This window comes from Nematostella vectensis, chromosome 5, assembly GCF_932526225.1.
Source record: "Nematostella vectensis chromosome 5, jaNemVect1.1, whole genome shotgun sequence".
NCBI lineage: Eukaryota > Metazoa > Cnidaria > Anthozoa > Actiniaria > Edwardsiidae > Nematostella > Nematostella vectensis.
In genome coordinates this window covers 4,944,741-4,965,701 of record NC_064038.1, presented here as the reverse complement: position 1 = coordinate 4,965,701, position 20,961 = coordinate 4,944,741, and the positions used below count along the sequence as shown (strand labels likewise).

At 39.0% G+C, this 20,961-nt stretch overlaps 2 protein-coding genes and 1 long non-coding RNA gene across 5 annotated transcripts in view; all 3 read left to right on the top strand.

The window, feature by feature from the left end:
• Positions 1–51: 51 nt before the first annotated feature.
• Positions 52–7,625, top strand: LOC5509186 (alpha- and gamma-adaptin-binding protein p34). Of its 2 annotated transcripts, XM_032378073.2 has the most exons (9): positions 52–150; positions 488–690; positions 1,545–1,659; positions 3,278–3,367; positions 3,563–3,643; positions 4,554–4,697; positions 5,445–5,549; positions 6,627–6,676; positions 7,086–7,625. In XM_032378073.2, the coding sequence occupies exons 1-9, from the start codon at positions 78–80 to the stop codon at positions 7,158–7,160; spliced, it is 936 nt and encodes a 311-aa protein (XP_032233964.2). In that variant the 5' UTR covers positions 52–77; the 3' UTR covers positions 7,161–7,625. The 2 variants fall into 2 exon arrangements, with proteins under 2 accessions (XP_032233964.2, XP_032233965.2); XM_032378074.2 differs by lacking the exon at positions 6,627–6,676.
• Positions 7,626–9,496: 1,871 nt separating this feature from the next.
• On the top strand, positions 9,497–12,444 carry LOC125563208. The gene is made up of 3 exons (XR_007308224.1): positions 9,497–9,821; positions 9,852–9,856; positions 12,351–12,444. It is a non-coding gene; the product is annotated as an uncharacterized LOC125563208 (long non-coding RNA).
• A 578-nt stretch (positions 12,445–13,022) lies between these two features.
• LOC5509172 (gastrin/cholecystokinin type B receptor) overlaps positions 13,023–20,961 on the top strand; it is a 10,162-nt gene continuing 2,223 nt past the window's right edge. Inside the window, exons 1-4 of one of the 2 annotated variants that reach the window (XM_048728182.1) lie at positions 13,023–13,197; positions 18,845–18,890; positions 19,501–19,618; positions 20,279–20,524. In XM_048728182.1, the coding sequence (XP_048584139.1) occupies positions 18,853–18,890; positions 19,501–19,618; positions 20,279–20,524 (402 nt within the window). In that variant the 5' untranslated portion in view covers positions 13,023–13,197; positions 18,845–18,852. Of the gene's footprint in view, positions 13,198–18,545; positions 18,891–19,500; positions 19,619–20,278; positions 20,525–20,961 lie in introns of those variants that run through there. The other variant, XM_001629672.3, reaches the window with a different exon arrangement.

Below are 20,961 nucleotides of genomic sequence, written 5' to 3'. Positions count from 1 at the left end.
TATGACCAATCACAACAATTGTTCTAAGTACTCTGTGCCCGCAAGCAAAATAAGATCAGCGGTAAAAAATATCCAAAATGGCCGACGAGAAAGGCCGGGTATTGGTTGTGAGTTGTAGTTCGTTTTTATCTTCCCAGGATACCATAAAACGTGAGTAGCTTGTGTATATTGATGTTTAGTAACTAATCCCCGATGATGGAGTTTTTTTTTCATCGATCACATCATATTTCTTTTAAAAAAAGTGCAATATGGATATTATACAGAGAAGAGTACCGCAATTACATTATGGTGACCGATTCTCTGTCAAAGAATATTGTTGCTACTTAACCGGTCATGAATCAGCCAATGGTGGTCTAGTTCTAAAATCAGCGCCACCTAAAATCAAGCACTTTTTATCCGAATGCATGCTGCATTTTAAATGCAAAAAATTCTCATTCTTGAATCAAGCACTGATTTTGTACTTGTTTTTGTTGAAATTTTGCCACAGAGATTTGTGGAGACAATTCCTTGCCGACTCCAAGCGCATCGCCTGGGAACAATCTGTGTGCGGTTCCATGGATGATAGAGAATAAATACTTCACAGCACACATTGAATTTTGTTACAGCAGTAATTTGTCTGCCCCCAATGATGTCATTAAAGGAAACAATAGTGATTTTGAGGGGATGATAATTGTTTATGATCACCAAAAGGTTAGTATTAAAGTTTACATTGTTTTATCCAATATTTCATGTAGTCTTCAAGACTGTACATACATGCAGGAAAATATAAGATAACACTATCACTCATAAAGCAAACAAGACTGTACATACATGCAGGAAAATATAAGATAACACTATCACTCATAAAGCAAACAAGACTGTACATACATGCAGGAAAATATAAGATAACACTATCACTCATAAAGCAAACAAGACTGTGCATACATGCAGGAAAATATAGCTATTACTCATAAAGCAAACAAGACTGTGCATACATGCAGGAAAATATAAGATAACACTATCACTCATAAAGCAAACAAGACTGTGCATACATGCAGGAAAATATAAGATAACACTATCACTCATAAAGCAAACAAGACTGTACATACATGCAGGAAAATATAAGATAACACTATCACTCATAAAGCAAACAAGACTGTACATACATGCAGGAAAATATAAGATAACACTATCACTCATAAAGCAAACAAGAAGTTGCAAGGGTGTTTTTTAATCATCAACACAACTAAAAAAATTGAAACAATTTTCTCTTTAAAAACTACATCCGACCTTCATGACAAGTGGGGCTGCCTTCTACCCTAATAATTTACCATCTAGCAATATCAAGCAGCTATATTCAAACTATATTTAAATGTGCTGTGCAGATTTTCAAGTGCCCTCTTCCCATTTTCTAGCTGTATAAGATGCTTCCCCAATTATTCTACTTCCATGTCCTTGCAAAATAGCTAATTAAAGACGACTCTATGTATAGGCCACATTTTTTATTAGCAATATGATTTTTAGAACCTCAATACTAATTAATTCATATCCTTTTTCCCTTTAAGTCTTCAAGTAGGAAAGATGTTATGCTTTGGTCAGTGTACTTAGACTCATTAGAAGTAAACCCCTCAGTGTGCTTGCTACTCAACACTGGAGAAGGGGAGAGCAGTGAGCCTGAAGGTGACAATGAGCACTTATTTATTTGTCAGGACTGTAGCAACAGATAAACTATGAACAGGGAAAAATGACTATCACAGAGACAAGATGACCATTATTGAGGCAATGATACAGAAATTGAGTGCCCTGGTTATTTAACATTTCTGAATCATGAAAATAAAGCAAGTATCTTGATTTGCACAGCCTGCAGGTGTTAACCTTTTTTTTTTCTCTATGTGCTGAGTTGGGACTGCCATCTTTTTTTATCTATCTTCTGCCTCACGAACTAATGATAATGATAAATAATGATGATTAGGTTTCTAGTTCCTTCCCAGCTAAGGCATGGCCAGAACAAAGCAATATGGCAGCTTTGACTGTGTGTATAGGGAGAAACACATACCATCCACAGCCATATTTTGTACAATACACTATGTCTAAGTTTTATAGCTGAAGTAACAAATAATGCTGTAATTTACTATGTTGATAAGAGTTTATATTTGCTTTCAAACCACCATCTTGCTAGGATATGATCAACAGTAACCAAACATACTGTAATATTCAGTAGTTCTATCTATTGTATACAATATACCTAATTCTGCAAATTTGCATGCCTACTTAAATCCACGGAATTAAATACTCACGAAAAATAAAGTCTGAGAAATTTTATCACAAAAATATACAGATAAAAAAAAAATTGGTAACGGAGACAGACTAAAGGTTCTATTGAGATCTCCTAGTAAGGACATGTAACAAAACTATTGATAATCAGGTACAGGGACACCATTACTGTTTGTATTCCAATTGTTGTTTAGCATTAATTATTTTTTTAAAATGAGAAAATAAAGTTTTTTGAACTTTAGATTTGCAAAATTAAATCCTTTGCAAACACATTCTTCTCTGCGATCACGTAATTAAAGATTTGCCAAATGTTCTGTAAAATTTGTCATGATAATAAGAATGTGATACTTCAGTAATCATATGTACTGTAGCTCATCAAAACCTTGTACCAGTACCTTGAATATACTGTTTTTACAATTGTCATTATAACCATATTAAACAACGTATAAGATGCACCCATGTATAAGACGCACCCAGAATTTCGAGCTCAAAAAAGTAAAAAAAAAGTCAATATTCAAATGTTTAAAACTTGCAATTGTGTGCTACAGCAATTCCAGAAAGAAATGCTGCAAAAAGCAAATCTGCCTATGGTTAGTGAGCGATTTAATAGAGCTAAAACCAAAGTATTTCATTGAAAAAAAACGCTCTTTTTTCTTTCTTTTATCCTTGGCATCGTCTTACGTTTGAAAATCACCATTGCTTCAACTTCGTTCCATCCAAATTATAAAAAGTGGCATTCCGTGTAAAAGATACACCCTAATTTAGAAGGTCATTTTGGAGTGAATAAAGTGTGGCTTATACGGGGGTTAATATGGTAATTGTTTTCAAAATTTCTAAATAAAAGGAGATGTCATATAGTGTAACTTGTATCCTTATGAATAGTAACATAAGTATCATATAGCTGACAGAGCTTGTCTCAAGCCAAAACTTTTTAGACTCTGAATGTAGTGCCACTTTGTACATACCCACATGATTAATAAACCTAAAGTTAGTATAACATAACAACCATCTTTTTTTTCTTTAGTGGATCAAAAAGAGATTGTGGAGTGGTGCTTGAGAAACTCCTTTGAGCTGGTGGAGTTGAAGCCTGATAATGATGTGGACAACTCTGATGGTAGGTTTCTGATTTTGAACCCAAAAAGGAGGGGGTCAAGGAAAAAATAAACTGAGGGGAAAAAATAAACTGAAGTGAAAAAAATAAAATCCCCCAAAATCTTCTATGAATTTTAAATGGATCAACACATTTACTTTTCCCAATGTTCTAAAATGGGAGTGTTTTTTATTTACTATTTGCTTGCTATTGTCCAAGGTGAATTTGGGGAGCAGACAGGTTTTGGGCGAGTTGTACAAGCCCTGCAGTGTGGGGAGTGGCCCAATATCAAGTTAAAAAGTAAGTATGTAATAGGCCCTTCAGTTAAAATCATGCACACACACTCGACATGGAAACCTGCCTCAACTACCATCATCATGCGCATGCATAGCTGGAATAGCCTATTAAGTTGCTTTTATTCTATATAATGTGATATTGACAGTCTAGCCCTTGTACTGTATTTCACCTCTACAAAGTTTTTTTTTTTGGTTGATTGTGCAGGCTCATAGCCAGCATTTAAGTTGAGCGGGGGAAAGGGGGGTCTCATTTACCCAGAAAGCGGACCATTTTCTCTAGGTAGCTCGTCCTACCTTGTATTGGTACTTGATTTTTCTTCATTAGAGCGGACCTTCAAGTCGAGTGGGGGGTTCTTTTGAACCCCCCCAAGCCCCCCTTGCTACGGGCCTGTTGCTGGAGCCCCAAAAAGCATAAAGGGAAGGGATGTGTGAGGCACACAAAAAAAACTGATTACTCCTCTGATTACACCCTCCTTAGACTCCTTCCTCCTTCCAACTAAAATCAATATTACTATTTCAACAATACATTAAAAAAAATTCTTTTTAATGGAATTACAACCCTGGAAAATACACGAGGGGTTTAGAGTACTTTACACTACCCATATGCATATAGCAGTCCAGAAAACACCCCGGGGTTTTGTGCACCTATGTTTACCTCCACCCAGCCTGGATCCGTTTTTCTTTCGTTTGATGAAGGGCTCTCTTCAAAAACATCAGTGAAACTTCTACCCTTTATTGCTTTCCTAGATTTAAAATCGGGGATTTTTGGTAATAAAGATTCTTTTAGCATAGGAGATATTAAATATCGATGATTGAGCCGTTTTGAAGGATATCGGTTTTATTCCTTCAGATGCACTTTAACGAGGCTGTATCAATATCAGTTCTTATGGTGTGCAATTATTTTGTATGAACAGGTGAGCAAAAGAAGCCAGCAAAGAATGATGCAAATGGTTTAGCAGTGGTTTCAGAAGAAGAGAAACCTGAAGTGTCTGAACCTGCAACTGAATCAGCATCACAACAGGAAAAGAAGAATGGCAATTGTGCCATGGATGCGAGTGGTAATGCGTCTTTATCCTGGCAAACGAAAGCGAGAGTCAATCAGAGTTTAAATCTATCATACCATTTTGTTCATCACACTCTCTCAGCTATTGCCTCACGTTAGACTCTTGCTCTTTTGAACATGTTGGACATGTGGGGGCTGATTAGTTGCCCTTTTTTCCATGAGAAGAAGTTCAGTAAGCGGTTTTCATGATAGTCCAATTCATTGATCAAAGTTGAATAATGATTACGAAATCTCAGTGACCACTCTTTTCAACACCCAAAGACTGGCCGATTGTAAACCTGTAAGAGCTAGTTAGAGTTGAAACAGTCATCGACACTCGAAAACTCTTCTCAATAAGAGCTCTCGGTTTGATCAAGGCATTACATTATTTTGAAGTGCTGCAGGAAGTGCTTATGCAGTGGTTTGCTCAGAGGACACGAAACAGAAACTCCAGAAAATGGCTAGCATTCCGTGAGAAAGAAGTGTAGCTAATCAGGGTACAAAGAAAAACTACTTTTCAGAATTGGACAAACAATGCAATGCAGTATTTTCCAAGGAGGATATGCGAAAATTTATCCTTGCTTTCAATGTCAATATTTGTTTTTGACAGCTCAGTGTTTTCTGAGGGGGACATGGAGTTATTGGCCAACTAAATGTGTAGAATACTCATCGATTTTCCTGGGGAGAGCATGGAACTTCTTGGGCAATGTTACTGTGAGAAATATTCCTTGCATTTAAATGTCTATTGTTTTGTATTCATCAGCGGTGTTTCCTGAGGAGGAAATGGAGCTGTTGAGCAGACTTGGCAGTGAGGATCCAGGAGATGAGTCTTTCGAGGAGCTCTTTACACGGCTGCAACACATGAAAGGTAGGAACTCTGAACTACGCCAATTCACAACATCTTTATAGACTACAAACAAGCTTAAAGCTACACAACGCCTGTTCAATAAACTCACCTCACCTGGAACAAAAGATGATGAGTGTATTTGGTATAAGACAGGCCCGTATCCAGGGGGGTTCGGACGAACCCCCCCCACTCGGCTTGGAGGTCCGCTCGGAACAAATATAAATATATAACGTTTGGCTGGAGATATACCGTGCACATCAATATATCTTTTAAATGACTATAAAAAATATTTTTTATAATAATTATCTTTATTATTATCGATATATTTTAAAAAGCACTTTGACATTTTAAATACGAGATTGATTACCTAATGTAATAAGGCAAGGAGAGGGGTATACCGGAAATTTGGTCCGCTGAAATGGAAAAACGAACCACCCCGCTCAAAATCCTGGCTATGGACCTGTAAGAGACCATTTTTATCGAATGCTCTCACAATTTAAGCCTTTCTTAGAACAAAAGATGATGAGTGAATTTGGTATAAGAGACAATTCTCATCGAATCCTCTCACAATTTAAGCCTTTCTTGGAACAAAAGATGATTAGTGAATTTGGTATAAGAGACAATTCTTTTCGAATGCTCTCACAATTTTAGCCTTTCTTGGGACAAAAGATGATTAGTGTATTTGGTATAAGAGACAATTCTTTTCGAATGCTCTCACATTTTAAGCCTTTCTTGGAACAAAAGACGATTAGTGTATTTGGTATAAGAGACCATTCTTATCGAAGGCTCTCACAACTTGTTCATGAAAGTGTGTCATTCTTCCGCCATTTTGTCATCCAAGCAAAATACTAAGATTGAATAAGCATCCATTTCCATCGGCTGATTTGGGAAGCTATTGCGATATTTTCTATTGAGTTTCGTAAGTGATAAAAATGGTAAATTATAAAAAATATATATTTTTTCTCGTGCGCAAATGGACCTCCTACCTAGACGACTAAAATTTTAGAAAGAAAAAACAAAGAGTCAAGGCCAATCTAAGGCCATATATGTGGGAGCGTGGTTTTGCCCCTGTTCTTATTGCCTTTATTTCTTGTTAAGAACGTGCTGCCTGCCTTCCCGATAATGAGAGGAAATCGTATGCCGAAAAGGTGGGTAAAGAGTGTGTGACTAAAGTGAATTAAAGAGACGTCCAATCGTCCAATGCTCTCGGTAGGAGCACGACCTGTGACTCGGGCCTGAAAATAAGTAAACCATGTCATTTATTCTCATGATGTTAAACAGCCTCTGCCATAAGCCGCCATTTTGTCATCCTAGCAAAGTACCAAGTGCGACAAGGCATCCATTTCCATCGGTTGATTTGAGGAGGCCAATGCGATATTTTAGAGTGGAGTTGGTAGATAAAATAATTACCCTTGTTTTTAGATTAGTTGTTCCTAGATCTTAACACATTATGTACCTTCCAATATTATATAAAAACAGTAACAAAGATGGGCTGAAAGGGCTCTTTAATTATTAATGCTTATGTTTTTACTGATGTTATCTCCTCTCTGAATGCAGGTCGCGGTAGCTTTCTGGAAAGCAATGGGCGGAGATGAGGACGAAATATCGGGGTTGGATGCCGACAGTGATTGATTGAAAGGCATTGTCTAGCAAATCTGTCATAATGTTTTGCAATAGATATGTGTTACCCGCTGCGGATCCTGAAAAACCTTTTTTCCTGTAGTAAAAAGCTTGGCAAAGCGGAAGCGGTTTGCGAAGCAGGTGTGCTATTGCAAGATGAGTCTCATGGTGGCAGTCTTTGTATATATATATGTGTATGTTTTAAAACACCTTTATGTGATCAGGCTTTTTATGTGAGAACAGTAGAAATGAATTCTTAAAGTACATGTAACGAATTTGAACTTGATTCGGTTTGAAGAGCCAGCGAAATCTCCATACGTTTTAGTATTGATATTTACCCTGGCTACGTGAGGCTCCAAACTTTACACGTAACAGACTTCTTTAAAGTGAAGCTTTCAAGCCTCTTGTACCCAAGGTAATTGATATGAAAAATGCGCGATTGAGAGAAGAGGATAAATAAAACCGAGCTAATCTTTAGTTCACGCTGTGGTTTTTATCTTCCTTGTCGTCATCTTTTGTAGCGATGAAGGGGTGGGGGGTGGGAGGAGTAAATAACTGGGCGCACATCAGGGCGATACTCTGGCGCGTACCAGCGATGGGCTAATCTGAAGTTCACGCTGTGGTTTTATATCCTTTGACGTCATCATTGGCGGAGTACGTCCATTAGCGGATCTAGGGGGAGGGCTTTGGGGGTTTAACCCCCCCCCCCCCCCCTTTGGGCTGCCAGAAAGCCATATGTAAACAAAAAAATTCCCCTCCTTCCCCCTTTAGCACCAAACCCCCCCTTTAGAGAAAAGCTAGATCCGCACCTGAGAGGGATGGATCCTTTATTATATAATACCCATCTTAAAAACGGGAGAAATAGGCGTGGGGAAAGGGCGTGGGGCAACTTCTTGTAGTATGGAACATTCGTCAAGTCGTCAGCAACACTTTTGTTATTGTTTCCATTCGAAAAATTCGAAGACAAATTATTTAAAGAAATTTCAAAATAACCATCTAAAAACAAAGTCTTACATGTTATTTTCCAGTCTCGACCTAAATTGTCGCTATTAATACTCATGTTGGTTATGGCCAAGAAAGCTGCGATCAGTTAAAAAGAGTTCATTTTTCGTGATCTCATTTACAATGTTAATCAACGGGAAACCACCGCCTCAATCAAAATCGCCGTGGTCAGGCTAACATGGAAAAAAACTAGTTTTTTTTTTTACTTTTCCAACTCGGGCTCATTTTTTAGAACAATTTTTCCATTAAAATATTATCGTACTTTTTGTTACTTTATATGTGTTTATTTTTGGTGCCTCTTAGCCAGCAGCTTGTGTCTCAGCTTGATTTCAGAATCTCTGGCTGAGATTAACCTGAAGAAGTTTGGAGAAAAGCATTTAAGAAAAAAACTGGTAATTTCCTTACGATACAAATATGTGACGACTCACGCGAAAACGCACCTTAGGGTTTTCCGCGAGTTTGGCCAAACTCGCGCCCGCTCGCGCCCTTCTCGCGGAATGCTCGCGCTTTTCTCGCGGAACGCTCGCGCCTTAATAACGGAAAGCTTGCGCCTATCTCGCGGAACGCTCGCGCCTCAACAACGGAAAGCTCGCGCCCATCTCGCGGAACGCTCGCGCCTCAACAACGGAAAGCCTCGCGACTTGCTAACTCGCGGGTTATATCTTATAAACGACACGGAATAGCGACTAACAAGTTGATCGTTAGTTGGCACTACGATTTTTCGGTACGACGATTTTTCTGACACAGCACTGAGCGTAGTTAACTCGCGGAATTGAAAGGCTCTAAGGTACGTTTTCGCGTGAGTCGTCACATATTATACCACAAAAACCTAATTCATAAAAACTAAAACTAAAAATAGGATACAAATATTTTACCACAAAAACCTAATTCAAAAAACCTAAAACTAAAAATAGTCCCAACTAAAATTTTCTAAAAATGATTCCCATTACAGAATGAACATATGAACTTTGCTGTCTCATTAAGCTCTATGATCTGATGAGCCAGAGGTTGAAAGAGCTTTTACAGGAGAAGCTGCAGAGGGAAAAAACCATTGCTTTTGAGCAAATTGCTCCTCTGCAAAAAAGCTGTCTTGGCTTTTTATGAAACCTGAATTTTACTTTTGGACCACATTATGTTGTGACATGAGAAAAAAAGTTTTTTAAGATTTGTAAGAAAACATTGAGGTACCCAGGGTTATTGAAAATATTGTAGGTGGTATAAAAACAAGGCATATTTTTTAGGTAATAACAGATCCTCAAGGTCCTAATATGTAGGTGCACTTTTTTTTAAATCAAAACAGAATTCTAGAATAGTTGATTTAAATTTCAAGTGTTTATCAAACATGTTGTTTTTCACAAATTACTAATACTTAGGGTTTTAGGAGACTAGCTCTCAATTTCTTTAAGGTTTTAGGAAACCAGTTCTCTATTTCTTTCTCCAAAGAAAGCTGGAGTTTACCCAAGTAATTCATTTAAGCCTAAAATCGGATGAAATACAGCAAATATGTGGGGGAAAAACAAGAGAGCCAATGCGGATGAATACAGAGAATGTATGAACATTCTCACAAAAATTAGGTTTATGATGAGGTCAAAAATCTTGTGACAGAGTTGACAGCTCTGGTAACTTATATTCAATTCATTCATGAATAGTAGTTATAATTTTCCTATGATAGTTTCAGTTTCAGTTTTAATGCTCGGTTAGGCTGGGTTGCATTACACCAAGATTAACAAATATACATAAATAAATAAGACTAAACCAATACATTGTAATATGCTACACAGCTCTATTGAGAGACTAAGGTCATGAATGAATCTAATGAACCGGCACTAACGATGTGTGCCGGAAGGCTGTTCTAATCTAGAATAGTATTGGGAAAAAAAGAAAACTTGTAAACATCTGTACGGGGGGCAAGAACATTAAGTTTAAACGGGTGATTACAACGAGTGACGGACGAGCAATAACTAATGTGGTCAGGGAGAGATATAGGTACAAGGCCATTTACAATTTTATACAACATTCAAAGACGATCCTGTTTCCTTATAAGGAACGAGCACTTGAGATCACTAATAAAAGCACTAACACTAACATAGCGAGAATAGTTACTATATACAAAACGGGCTGCGCGCCTCTGGACCATCTCGATCTTGTTAATGTTCCTCTGAGTGTAGGGACCCCACACAGTTGACGCGTAGGACAACGTGGGGCGCACTAAGGAACAGTAGGCGCGGGCTTTTACTACTTTAGAACAACTATACAAGTTCCGTCTAACTAGGTTAAGAGTGCGAGATGCTTTAAGAGTGATGTGGTCTACGTGACTGTCCCATTTGAGATCATTTGAGAACTGCACACCGAGGTAGGGATGACTCTCTCGCTCCTGCAGCTTGGACCCGTACAGGAAGTAATCTGCGTAGATGGTAGATCTTTTGTTTTTATGCGCAGAACACAGCACTTTGAAGGATTAAAAGCCATCTTCCAAGTTTTTGACCATGCGGCGAGTTTGTTGAAGTCTTGCTGAAGGTGGGAGGGAGATTCATCGGATGTCAGGTGGAGGTAGAGGGCACAGTCATCAGCAAAGAGTCTTATTTTGCCGTTAATTCCATCTGGAAGGTCGTTGATATATAGGAGAAATAACAACGGACCAACCACTGACCCTTGAGGCACGCCTGATGTTACAATGGCAGGCGAAGAGTGCTCTCCATCAACAACAACTGATTGTGTCCTGTTCTTGAGGAAATCCTCCAGCCAGTAGTACACTTGACTAGAAATCCCATAGTGTTGAAGCTTTATTAAAAGACGCAAGTGTGACACCGAGTCGAAGGCTTTTGAGAAATCCAGAAGTAGAAGATCAGTTTGTTGTTTTTTATCCATAGCAAGGGCCAGATCGTTATAAGTGAGAAGCAGTTGAGTTTCACAGGAATGGCGTTCCCTGAAACCATGTTGGAAGGGAGAGAGAAAGCCGTTGGCTTCCAGATGATTCATCACATGACTTGCTACGATGTGTTCCAGTAGCTTACAAGATATACATGTCAATGAGATAGGCCTGTAGTTTGCTGGAGTTGACCGAGAGCCCTTTTTATGTATTGGAGCGACAGGCACCACGCCAGAGCTCAGAGATTGCTGGAAGATCTCCCTCAAGATTACTGCAGTTTTATCTGGAGCAAGCTTCAGAATTCGTGCAGACACCTGGTCCGGGACACATGCTTTGTTGGGTTTCAGTCGACTTAAAAGCTTGACAATTCCATTTACAGTCACGCAGATTTCGCCAAGAGGTGGTAAGCCCTTTAGGAGCCAAGACAGGAAGGGGCTCGTTTGGGGCGTCCGTCTTAAAGACAGATTGAAAGTAACCATTTAAAGCTTCTGCCTTTTCCTTTGGAGCCGTTAGGGTGGTAGAGTCTTGCTTCTTTGATTTAATATACTTCCAAAATTTCTTTGGCTGGGACTTGTAGTTTTCGTCTAGGAGGCCGCAAACGAAGTTGTCCCTGGCTGAATTTATGGCGTTGGTGGTAAATTTACGCTGGTGTCGATAGGCCTCCCATGCGGCTGCTGTATTGATTGATTTAGCCCTTTTAAATAAGCGATGTTTTTTTACGAAATGCACGCCGTAGGGATCTGTCGAACCATTGGTTTTTCCGTTGAGGCTTCAGGATTTTCACAGGATAGTGTTTATTGGCAAGGGAAAGAATCGTGGTCTTGAATATTTGCCAGTTTTCATGAACGGAGCGCTGAGAGCAATTTTGCATGAAGAAAGCAGCGAAAGCTTTCATGTCCCGACAGAAATCTTGTAGGTTTCCCTTGTTGAAGTCAAAGCCTTCACGTTCCTGTGAGAAACCATGGTCGACAAACCGGTCAATATGAGCAACAACCTGTTCGTGGTCACTTACACCCGGAATTACTTGAATGTCAGACAGCAAGTCAGGTTTTGATGAAAAGACCAAATCTAGAGTGTTACCAGAAGTGGGACCGTATCTCGTAGGTTCATGGACCAACTGCTCAAGATGGAAATCATGTACAATATCAAGCAAACGCTTGCAGAGGTTTACATCTTTTGCACCATAGGGCACATTGGACGTTACCCAGTCTATAGATGGTAAGTTAAAGTCCCCTGTGAGAATGATGTGGCGATTTCCAGCTGATTGTACGACTTTGGACAAAGAAACCTCTAGAGCGTCTAGAGAATCCATGCCTTTAGATTCTTGGCAGTGAATGGCAGATTTAGAGATCGAATTTGATAAATACAGCCTAGAATATTTATTCCCTGAGGTAAGTAAGTTACTTAAAGTAAATTAAATTCAACTCAATGAAAAAGGTGTTATTCAAAGTTTGAAAAAAAAAGAACTCCGAAAGATCGTTCCACTAAGTACTTTAATACAACGCGCTAACTTACCTACGTCTGCCAGTGCAAAGACAATACATAGGAGCACTTGTCGGAGAAGGTGTCCATAAAATTAGCTTGTTTTTTTCTTTCTTCATCTTGTGGCCTACTTTGACATTTCAGCTGACCTTGACTCGAGCACAAGACTTGACTCTTCAAAACTTTCAACCATGCTTTTACACAGTCTTTTGCACATAATTAGACAAGTTCATATCCGTGGTTAGCATTCCCACGAATGATTTTTTTCAAGCACTTCTTTTTCGACAATTCTTGGCTTTTCTGCAGTCAGTTTTCGTGTGTTTTTGAGAGGGGCAAAAATACTTATCCGCCATATTGTTTTACGCGCTCTGGAGGCCTTGCCGAGGCAGATCGCGGCGGGAGTTACTTGAACACGGGCGTCGAAGCTGCGGCGTCGAAGTACAGTCAGGCCCGTGGTATATTATGATCAGCGGTATCGCTTCGCAAAACCACAGCTATCCCAACGTGTCAATAAAGCAATATACGCACATGGCCAGCAGTCATGGCTGCCTGCGATAGCACGTAATGAATGCGATAAATCAATTTAGCTCGGTAATTGACAGGAAGACCTCATGAGAATGTACCTCTTGGCCTTGCGTTGAGCCACAGCATCAAAGGCAAACCGACCACTTTAATTGTGGTGTTTTCATTTGTTCGGTGAGTAGTGGTCCGGGATCAAGATATTTCTAAACTGCTTATGTATTAAATGAATACCCGATGTAACTAATTGATAAGAATTGATAATTGTTATCAATTTTTATCTATCGGTTGTATTCAATTTTATCAATTGCTTATGTCCTATATATTCGAGAATCATTCACTTTCTACCCCCCAGACTGAGAAATCGCTAAGACGCTAAAGGTAGTAGTTTTAAATACTACTAAAATTTATATACCATAGCTCTATAGTTTGCCAAGAATCTGTGTGAGAGCAGGGCCTTAAACGTTGTTGACATCACTGAAGAACGAGCAAACATGATGAGGTTAATATTTGGCCATGCTACAACGATGAGTATGTACGCCTAAACTGTAACCTTGATTTTTGTGGTCTTTCTGTGCTTTCGCAACACAGCAATTTTTAGATCTTCCTGTAAACTTCCGGTGACCAACTTCCGGTTAAAGTTAAGTACTATAAAAGAGCCTTCTCATCGACCTGTGACCGCTACGGTGATATAGCCATAAAGTATAAATAAGCTAGTTTTTACAGAAAAGTCTTCGATGTGGGTTGAGCGTGCGCATGCGCCTTCGTCACTGACATCAATCGATCTTCTACGGTTCAGTCCAATTCAAGTTATTAGTTTACAAAACAAGTAAAATTCTAGCAAAGCTTTTAATTCTCCTTCTTCTAGGTACTTGAAGATTCACATCTCTGGGTTTTCGCATTACTTGTTTGAATTTTTGCTGAAAGAGTGATTTTGTGCTGAAAGAGCGGATAGCCAAAGCTACGACTTTTAAAGTCAGAGAAACACAAGGGAAAAGCCTCTGTTAGCAGGGCCTTTCTTTGCAGGGTAATAAAAGAAAGCCTCTGTTTGCAGGTAAAAAAAATAGTATGGACTTTCATAAGTTGTTTTTTTCCATAATTCTTTTTTATAAATTAAGTGCTTAACCCATTGACTCCTGGCTATTTTTGAGCTAAATTTACAAAAAACAGACTGAAAACAGATACCTCCCCCCCCCCTATTCTGAGTTTTATACAGCCCGTCAAAGTCAAACACAGCTGCACCTAGTCAGCGGTATCCAAGCTTTCCAACAGTGCTTTGCGGTCCCCACTTTTAATCCCTCGTCGTTGTGCTGAAGCCAGCACAAGTTGATGGTTGCTTGTATTTTTCATCAAAAATACAGCTATGAGCATATTAGGAGAGTGTCTCAGGACATCATGAAGTCTTTGGGGGCATAATTGAGTTCTTTGCTTATGGATATTTGCAATCAAAGGTGGATTCATGATGATTTTTTCTTGTTTGGATTTGCCTGGATGAGAAAATAATTTTCTAATGAATCACCACAACTCTCCTAAATGCTGTCTTTTCTGAAACCAAATGGATTCCAAAATTGTTTACACTGCTATTCTGGGTCTGTATGACCTGGAATTGATTTGTTTGGCTTCGGGGTGAAAAGACTTATAAAAAACCATCTGACTTTGGGGAGAGAAGTGTTGACTGGCACTCTCCTCGTGAATTTTTCCCTGGATCTCCCAGAATGCTTTTCAATCCGTAAAGGCATCTTCGTGGTTTTTCAAGCCTTCAAGGAGTGGAAATTGTGTTTTGAGGCCATGGAAATGAACCTGGAGGATCAGAATAAAGGTATCTATTTGTGTCTTGAGCTGTGTTTGCTGATCTCTCTCCCTTGTGTTGTATTTTGAGCGTTTCATTGAGAGGGGTGATTCTGCTTTTCTTTCCTTGTTCGATTTGAAATTTGTCGAAGAACCCGTGCTATTATTTGGCTTAAGAGTAGTTGCCAACACCTTGGTTGGATGCACATCTTCAAGACCATTTATCCCTTAGACTGATGCCTGAGTATCTTCATCTTGTTGTGTTTAGTTTGCATTTATGAATTTTTTGGGTTGTGGGTACTTCCCAAAGCCGGTACAGGCCGGTTGAGGGGCCAATGTGTTAATATCAAACAAAACTCGTTCAAACACGCTTATTCATCAAGAAACGATCAATAAAGATTTTGCGAATTTCTAGCATGTTGATATGCTTAAAATACATATGACTGTAGCTTGATTAATTATGTCGGGTATTTAACTTCTGTTTCCGGAGAGAATAGGGCAAAATTTGACATGCTAGCAAAAGCAGTTCGAACGGTGAGATACCAATTAGGATAAAAACTAATTTCACTTAGAGGTTACTTCGGCAATGCCTCGGTGGTATAGTGGTTCTGTCGCTTGTCTAGGACATCAGAGACCGGAGGTTCGATCCCTACTTGTGACGTCTTTCTTTTTTTCTTTACTTTTTATGATAATTATAAATAATCAAACTGTTTTTGGTGTTTCATCACATCGAAAAGAAAGGACATTGTTATGTACTCCCAGCATCTTCTATGTGTTCATCCTTTGTTCAAAATTCATCCTTTATATGTTTTTTTTTGCACACAAGAAAATAACTAGAAAAACTAATTTGCATTCACGAGTTGGCTCACAGAGCTCTTGGATTATTTACAAGAACAAAACGTGAATGCACGGCCGCCAACCGCGAATGCGTTGTTTTCGTACTTTTAAGAGTTCTGCAATAACAATCTCATATCCATTTTTAAGTTAGCCAGCTAATGATTTAACTATGGTTAATTTTTTAACTATGGTTAATTTTTTTACTCATCATAGTCGGTTCTCTGTTACAGTAAACGCCGCTCATTTTAGTAACAATTAAGAAAATCGCTTCAGTATAACAATACTTTCTGAACAAACCATTGGATAAAATAAGCGGTATTTATACCTCAGGAAAGGTTTAATAGTTCTGTATCATTTAGGTAGTTTTGGATTGTGCAAATCTACAATATTCGAGGCAAAAATATGAAACCAAATTCTGAGTGATACTGGTTATTGTACTGTACGGTAAGACTGAAGTTATGCGTTGGCTAATATATGCAGCTAGGCGCTTGAGTGTTTTTTACCCATGTTTACATGTGGGCTTGTCGCGTAGTCGTGCAGCCGGTTGAGGACAACCTTTTGTCAATCGACTGTATACTCGAAGTCTTTGCCGACAGCCATGCTGCTGGCCATGTGCACCCGAATATAGGCTTTCTTTATAGATTTAGGCACTGTCTAAAAGCTCCTAATTAGATATCGGGATCCCTGTGGTTGTTGTAACCTTGGCCACCAAGTGGTTGAACCCCCCCCCCCCCCCCCCCCCCACCATCCCCCGACGTTCTCGAGATAAGGCAGCATCAATGAAATATCCAAACAACAACTTCAGGATCCCTGTGGTGGCTGCACCCCCTGGCCACCACATGGTTGAACCCCTCTTGCCCCCTAGACAACTTTGCCTAGACTGGTGATTTAACGTTCTGGGGATAGCTGTGGTTTTGCGAAGCGATACCGCTGATCATAATACTACCCGACTGTACTTCAACGCCCGTGTTCAAGTAACTCCCGATCGCGGCTGGCTGGCTGGCAGCTTGTGACAATGACGTCATTGACCACAAAAACTGAGTCGCCTAGTTATAGACCATTTCTATACCTATGGGGCTCCGCGCGCGGCCAACGGCAACGGCGCTGGCTCCGCTATAAATACAATACACAAAAAACTGGTAGTCCACTACCTGTTTTTGGTGTCTTAAATTTTAGTGTATATATTAATATAATACCCAATGAATTATTAGGAAGAAAATAACACTAATAATAGATAGTAACAATAAGGTTGTTACTATGAGCACAATTTGATCTGCATTTTAGCATCAGGACTAAAAAAGTAAAAAAAAAAAAATTTGCTATCTGAGCTTCGGCATGTTCTTAGCATGTTCTTTAAAATTTAGTGAAATCTCAGGCTGGAAGTTCTTATAAAAAAGGTTATTACATATTATAAAAAAAAGAGTGTAGCCAACCCAAATCTCCAAATCAGCCGATGGAAATGGATGCCTCCATGAATTAGCATAAAATATGTGTGATGCTATTATTGGTCTTTAACGAACACGGTAATCTTATCATTATTGAAAACTTGCTTATTTCTTTTCTTCACTACTAATTGCCGAATTTCAATTCAATGTTCTTATATACATATGCATTTTTCAGTCGAGTCTTTTTTAAATTTGTTTTAAGCTCTTTTGGGAAAAGTACCTAATAAAGCCTTTCTTACATTGTCCACAATTGTTCGTGTGAATACATCTATGTTTTTGAACAATTACTTATGAATCCAACTAAACTAAGTTAAAAATTCTCCGCACTTGAGGGAAGGGGAACTTTAGATATTTGGGCTCCCACCAGAAGTCGTTCATTTTCTCGCGAGATTTCAATGGGAGGATTTTGCTGCACGCACACCTATCGGTCACGCACAAGCACACACAAATAACCTAGACACCTATCGGTTCCGCAAGGTGCACTTGCTCAGACCAATTAAATGCTCAAACTTTCGCGGTTCTTTTGAAGTAAGCTTTGAAGCCTCTGTGTCTAGTTTATTAACAATAACATTGGCAGCACCTGTAAATAAATATATATATACATTAAAGCCTTATTATCACAGGTGAGGAAGGGGGAGAGGATGTAGTATGAGTGGGTTTTTTGGGTTTCACTTTGCCGTGTGTTTTGAAAAGAAGACTTTTCTGTTAAAGTAAACGCATTTCTTTTTAGCTCATACAGATGTCTAATAAATAGTTGTGTAGAAAAAGTCAGGGAATTTTTAGAATTTTTTCGAGATTTGTCCTTGCTGTGCCTTTGAGACATGACTTAACTCCCCCCACCCCACCCCCCCTTTCCCTCCAAACACAAACCGCAGTATAAAACTATGCCTCAAATTAAACAACAGAAAAAATCTTTTAGGTGATTCCATTTCATAAGTAGGAGCAATTATATTTTTAAATTTCATTGGGTTTTAATATTCTTTCTTGTCTGAAGTGCTTCCTTATAGGAAGGTTTACGTACGTGAAACAATAAGATAGTCAGATATTACAGAAAGCATTATTAATTGGCTTTTACACGGCACATCCCAGTCGGCGTTTTAGAACTTTTAAACATATTTTTTATTTGCCGAAAATTTCAGGCTCCTGTCTCGTCTGGGAGTAAAGCGACATCAATTAATAGTCAATAAATCTTTCTTTACCGATGAATGAATCTTATGTGTTCACTGTCGCGCCATAAACTGCACACGACAAGGCGAATGATTGGCCGAGATGGTGTGACTGACTGCGTTTTTATTTTGATTTTGATGGATTTGGAATTTGCGGTGGCTGTGAAATCAAATTCGGCTGTTAAGTTTAATTTAACGAAATTTCAAAGAGCTGGCAATTTAATTTGCCATTCTCAGTAGCAAAAAAAAGCACTATACTAATTGCTCTGCTTTTTTATTGCATATAAAAAGCGCTGGCTAATGACTTATGCGAGCTTCTTATCTGTGCTCTAAACATTCTAACATTTGACATGGATGCTAACGTAACGATTATTAAAAATCGGCTTTCTACTCGCGAGGGATCGGACTCGTTGGGGATATCTATCCGTATAACCATCGTTATCGTGTTATTTATCGCCGCAGTTTTGGGCAACGGCATTGTGTTAATTCTGTTGAAACGTTTCAAATCCCTTCGTACAGCCCCTAACATCTTAATAGCTAATCTCGCGTTCGTCGACTTGTTAAACGTGACGATAAATTTGCCAACAGTTTTGACGATGACAAATAACCCCGAGAAGAGTGTCATCAAAGGAAGGTGAGTGAGGATTGGATATCTTCCTGATTTTTCTTGCTATTCTTGAGTGCTTCTCGATTTGCTCTAGCACTATTCACGCCCTCTAGTATTATAAACGAATTTCCCTCTCAAAGGCCACTTCAAACAATCGCATTAGAAACCAAACTATTTCCCGTAAAATTGATGTCTTTTTATTTGGAATGAGTGGGCTAAATGTAAAGGCAATCGCTCAGATGAGCTCCATATCTACTTAAGGTCACCCGAGCTTAACCCGACTAGATTTCCTTCCATCCCATACACCATTATCCAGCGGCGTAGCCAGGATTTTTAATGGGAGGGGGCCCAAAAGGCCCCAAAATGGCATTTTTTCCTGTATTTTAGATAATGTCTCGTACATTTACTGTATTTTTGGCTGCTAGAAGGGGGGCCTGGGCCACCCCCTGGCTAAGCCCCTGTTATCCATGTTCTCCATATTTTTCGGGCTTTTAAACGAACGCCTTATCTCACGAAGAACGCACGGAAGAAAGAACGAACGAAAAAAACAAGCCAACATTATGAAAAAAAGTTAGCATCTTTACGTCTTTTTAAGAGCAGTTCGAAGTGTTTTGCAGACATTTTTTTCTTTTTTAAGAGTCGTCTCTGTGCTAGTTCACTCGTTGCAGTACGCGTTTGTCTTACTCAACCTGTTTGATATGACGCTAATGATGCTGGACCGCTACTTTGTTATCAAGCTAGGCCTGCAATATAAGGTAAGAGTAAGGCAAAGAAAGCCAGGACTGCAATAGAAGGTGAGAGTCGAAAGTTAGGGCTGCAATATAAGGTGAGAGTGGTGCAAAGAAAGCTAGGGCTCTGCAATATAAGGTGAGAGTAAGGCAAAGAAAGCTAAGACTGCAATATAAGGTGCTGAGGTTAGGCAAATAAAGAAAAGACAGCAATATAAGGTGAGATTAAGGCAAAGAAAGCTAAGACTGCAATATAAGGTGCTGAGGTTAGGCAAATAAAGAAAAGACAGCAATATAAGGTGAGATTAAGGCAAAGAAAGCTAGGAATGCAATATAAGGTGAGAGTATGGCAAACAAAGCTAGGACTGCAAAATAAGGTGAGGGTAAGGCAAAGAAAGCTTAAAATAAATACTTTAACGCAAACGTAGGTGCTTGAGTACCGTTAGAGAGAAAAAAGAATCTGACTTACGTTATCTAAAGTTCTCTAAGACAAGATCAATCAAAGAAAACAGTCAGTCTTTTTATTACTTATATTTTTGCCTAATAATATCAGGTGTCTCGATGTTTTCTCTTTTCAAAAGAAAGCTTTTCAAAACATCGATATTTTGCTAAATATATTTTTTTAATTATTGGGTTTAATTTCCTTTTCATTCCTGCAAATCTTCAAGAATATTATTCCTTTCTTAGGTGTGGTCGACGACAGACAATGCCTTCAAAGCTGTACTAGGCATTTGGCTGTTAACCCTCTTTATCATGATCCCTTGGTCTCTTGCCCTTTCTAAGATAGACCTGGGGGACGAACCAGCCCTGGTCTACCGTCTAGTCTACTACTCCGTGATCGGGGACTTTAACATGGTAGCGAGAATGTTGTTCAATGTGGAGTTCTTGATTATGGCTTTTGTTACGTGGTATAGCTTGAGAAGTCAGAACAAAGTAAGTACTATACAATTGTACGTTATAAAGTTTGTTTTGCTTTTTTGTACAAAACATTTTAAGGCGTTTGATAAACTGTTGGCGAAACATAAACTATTGCTGCGGAGCGGAGGAAGTAGAAAATAATAGCGTAAGGATAGGACGTAAGGATTTGCGGTGATGCGGTTTTGTCTTAACATTAGTGCGGTTTATCGGTTTTGGTAGTTGTTTTTTTAGTGCGGTTTTGTGTTTGTGTGTGTTTGTTTTACGAAAGCGGTTTTCAGTTTTTCGCAAAACCCTGATGCGGTTTTGCGTTTTTTTTTTTTTTTTTTTGCGATTTTCTGTGCGATGTTGCGGTTTTTGTGGCCCCCTCACACCCTCTCCTTATCAGTAACCAAATATTTAGCGCCAGATGTTAACAGAAGACAATCGACTTCTCCTCTAGTCTCTAAAAACGA

What these genes read in the sequence shown, in the direction of transcription:
- LOC5509186 (XM_032378073.2), top strand. Translation starts at nt 78, where the DNA reads ATGGCCGACGAGAAAGGCCGGGTATTGGTTGTGAGTTGTAGTTCGTTT. An exon ending in ACGGCTGCAACACATGAAAG is followed by an intron (nt 5,550 to 6,626) that starts GTAGGAACTCTG and finishes TTTCTTGTTAAG; the next exon opens with AACGTGCTGCCTGCCTTCCC. An exon ending in GGAAATCGTATGCCGAAAAG is followed by an intron (nt 6,677 to 7,085) that starts GTGGGTAAAGAG and finishes CTCTGAATGCAG; the next exon opens with GTCGCGGTAGCTTTCTGGAA.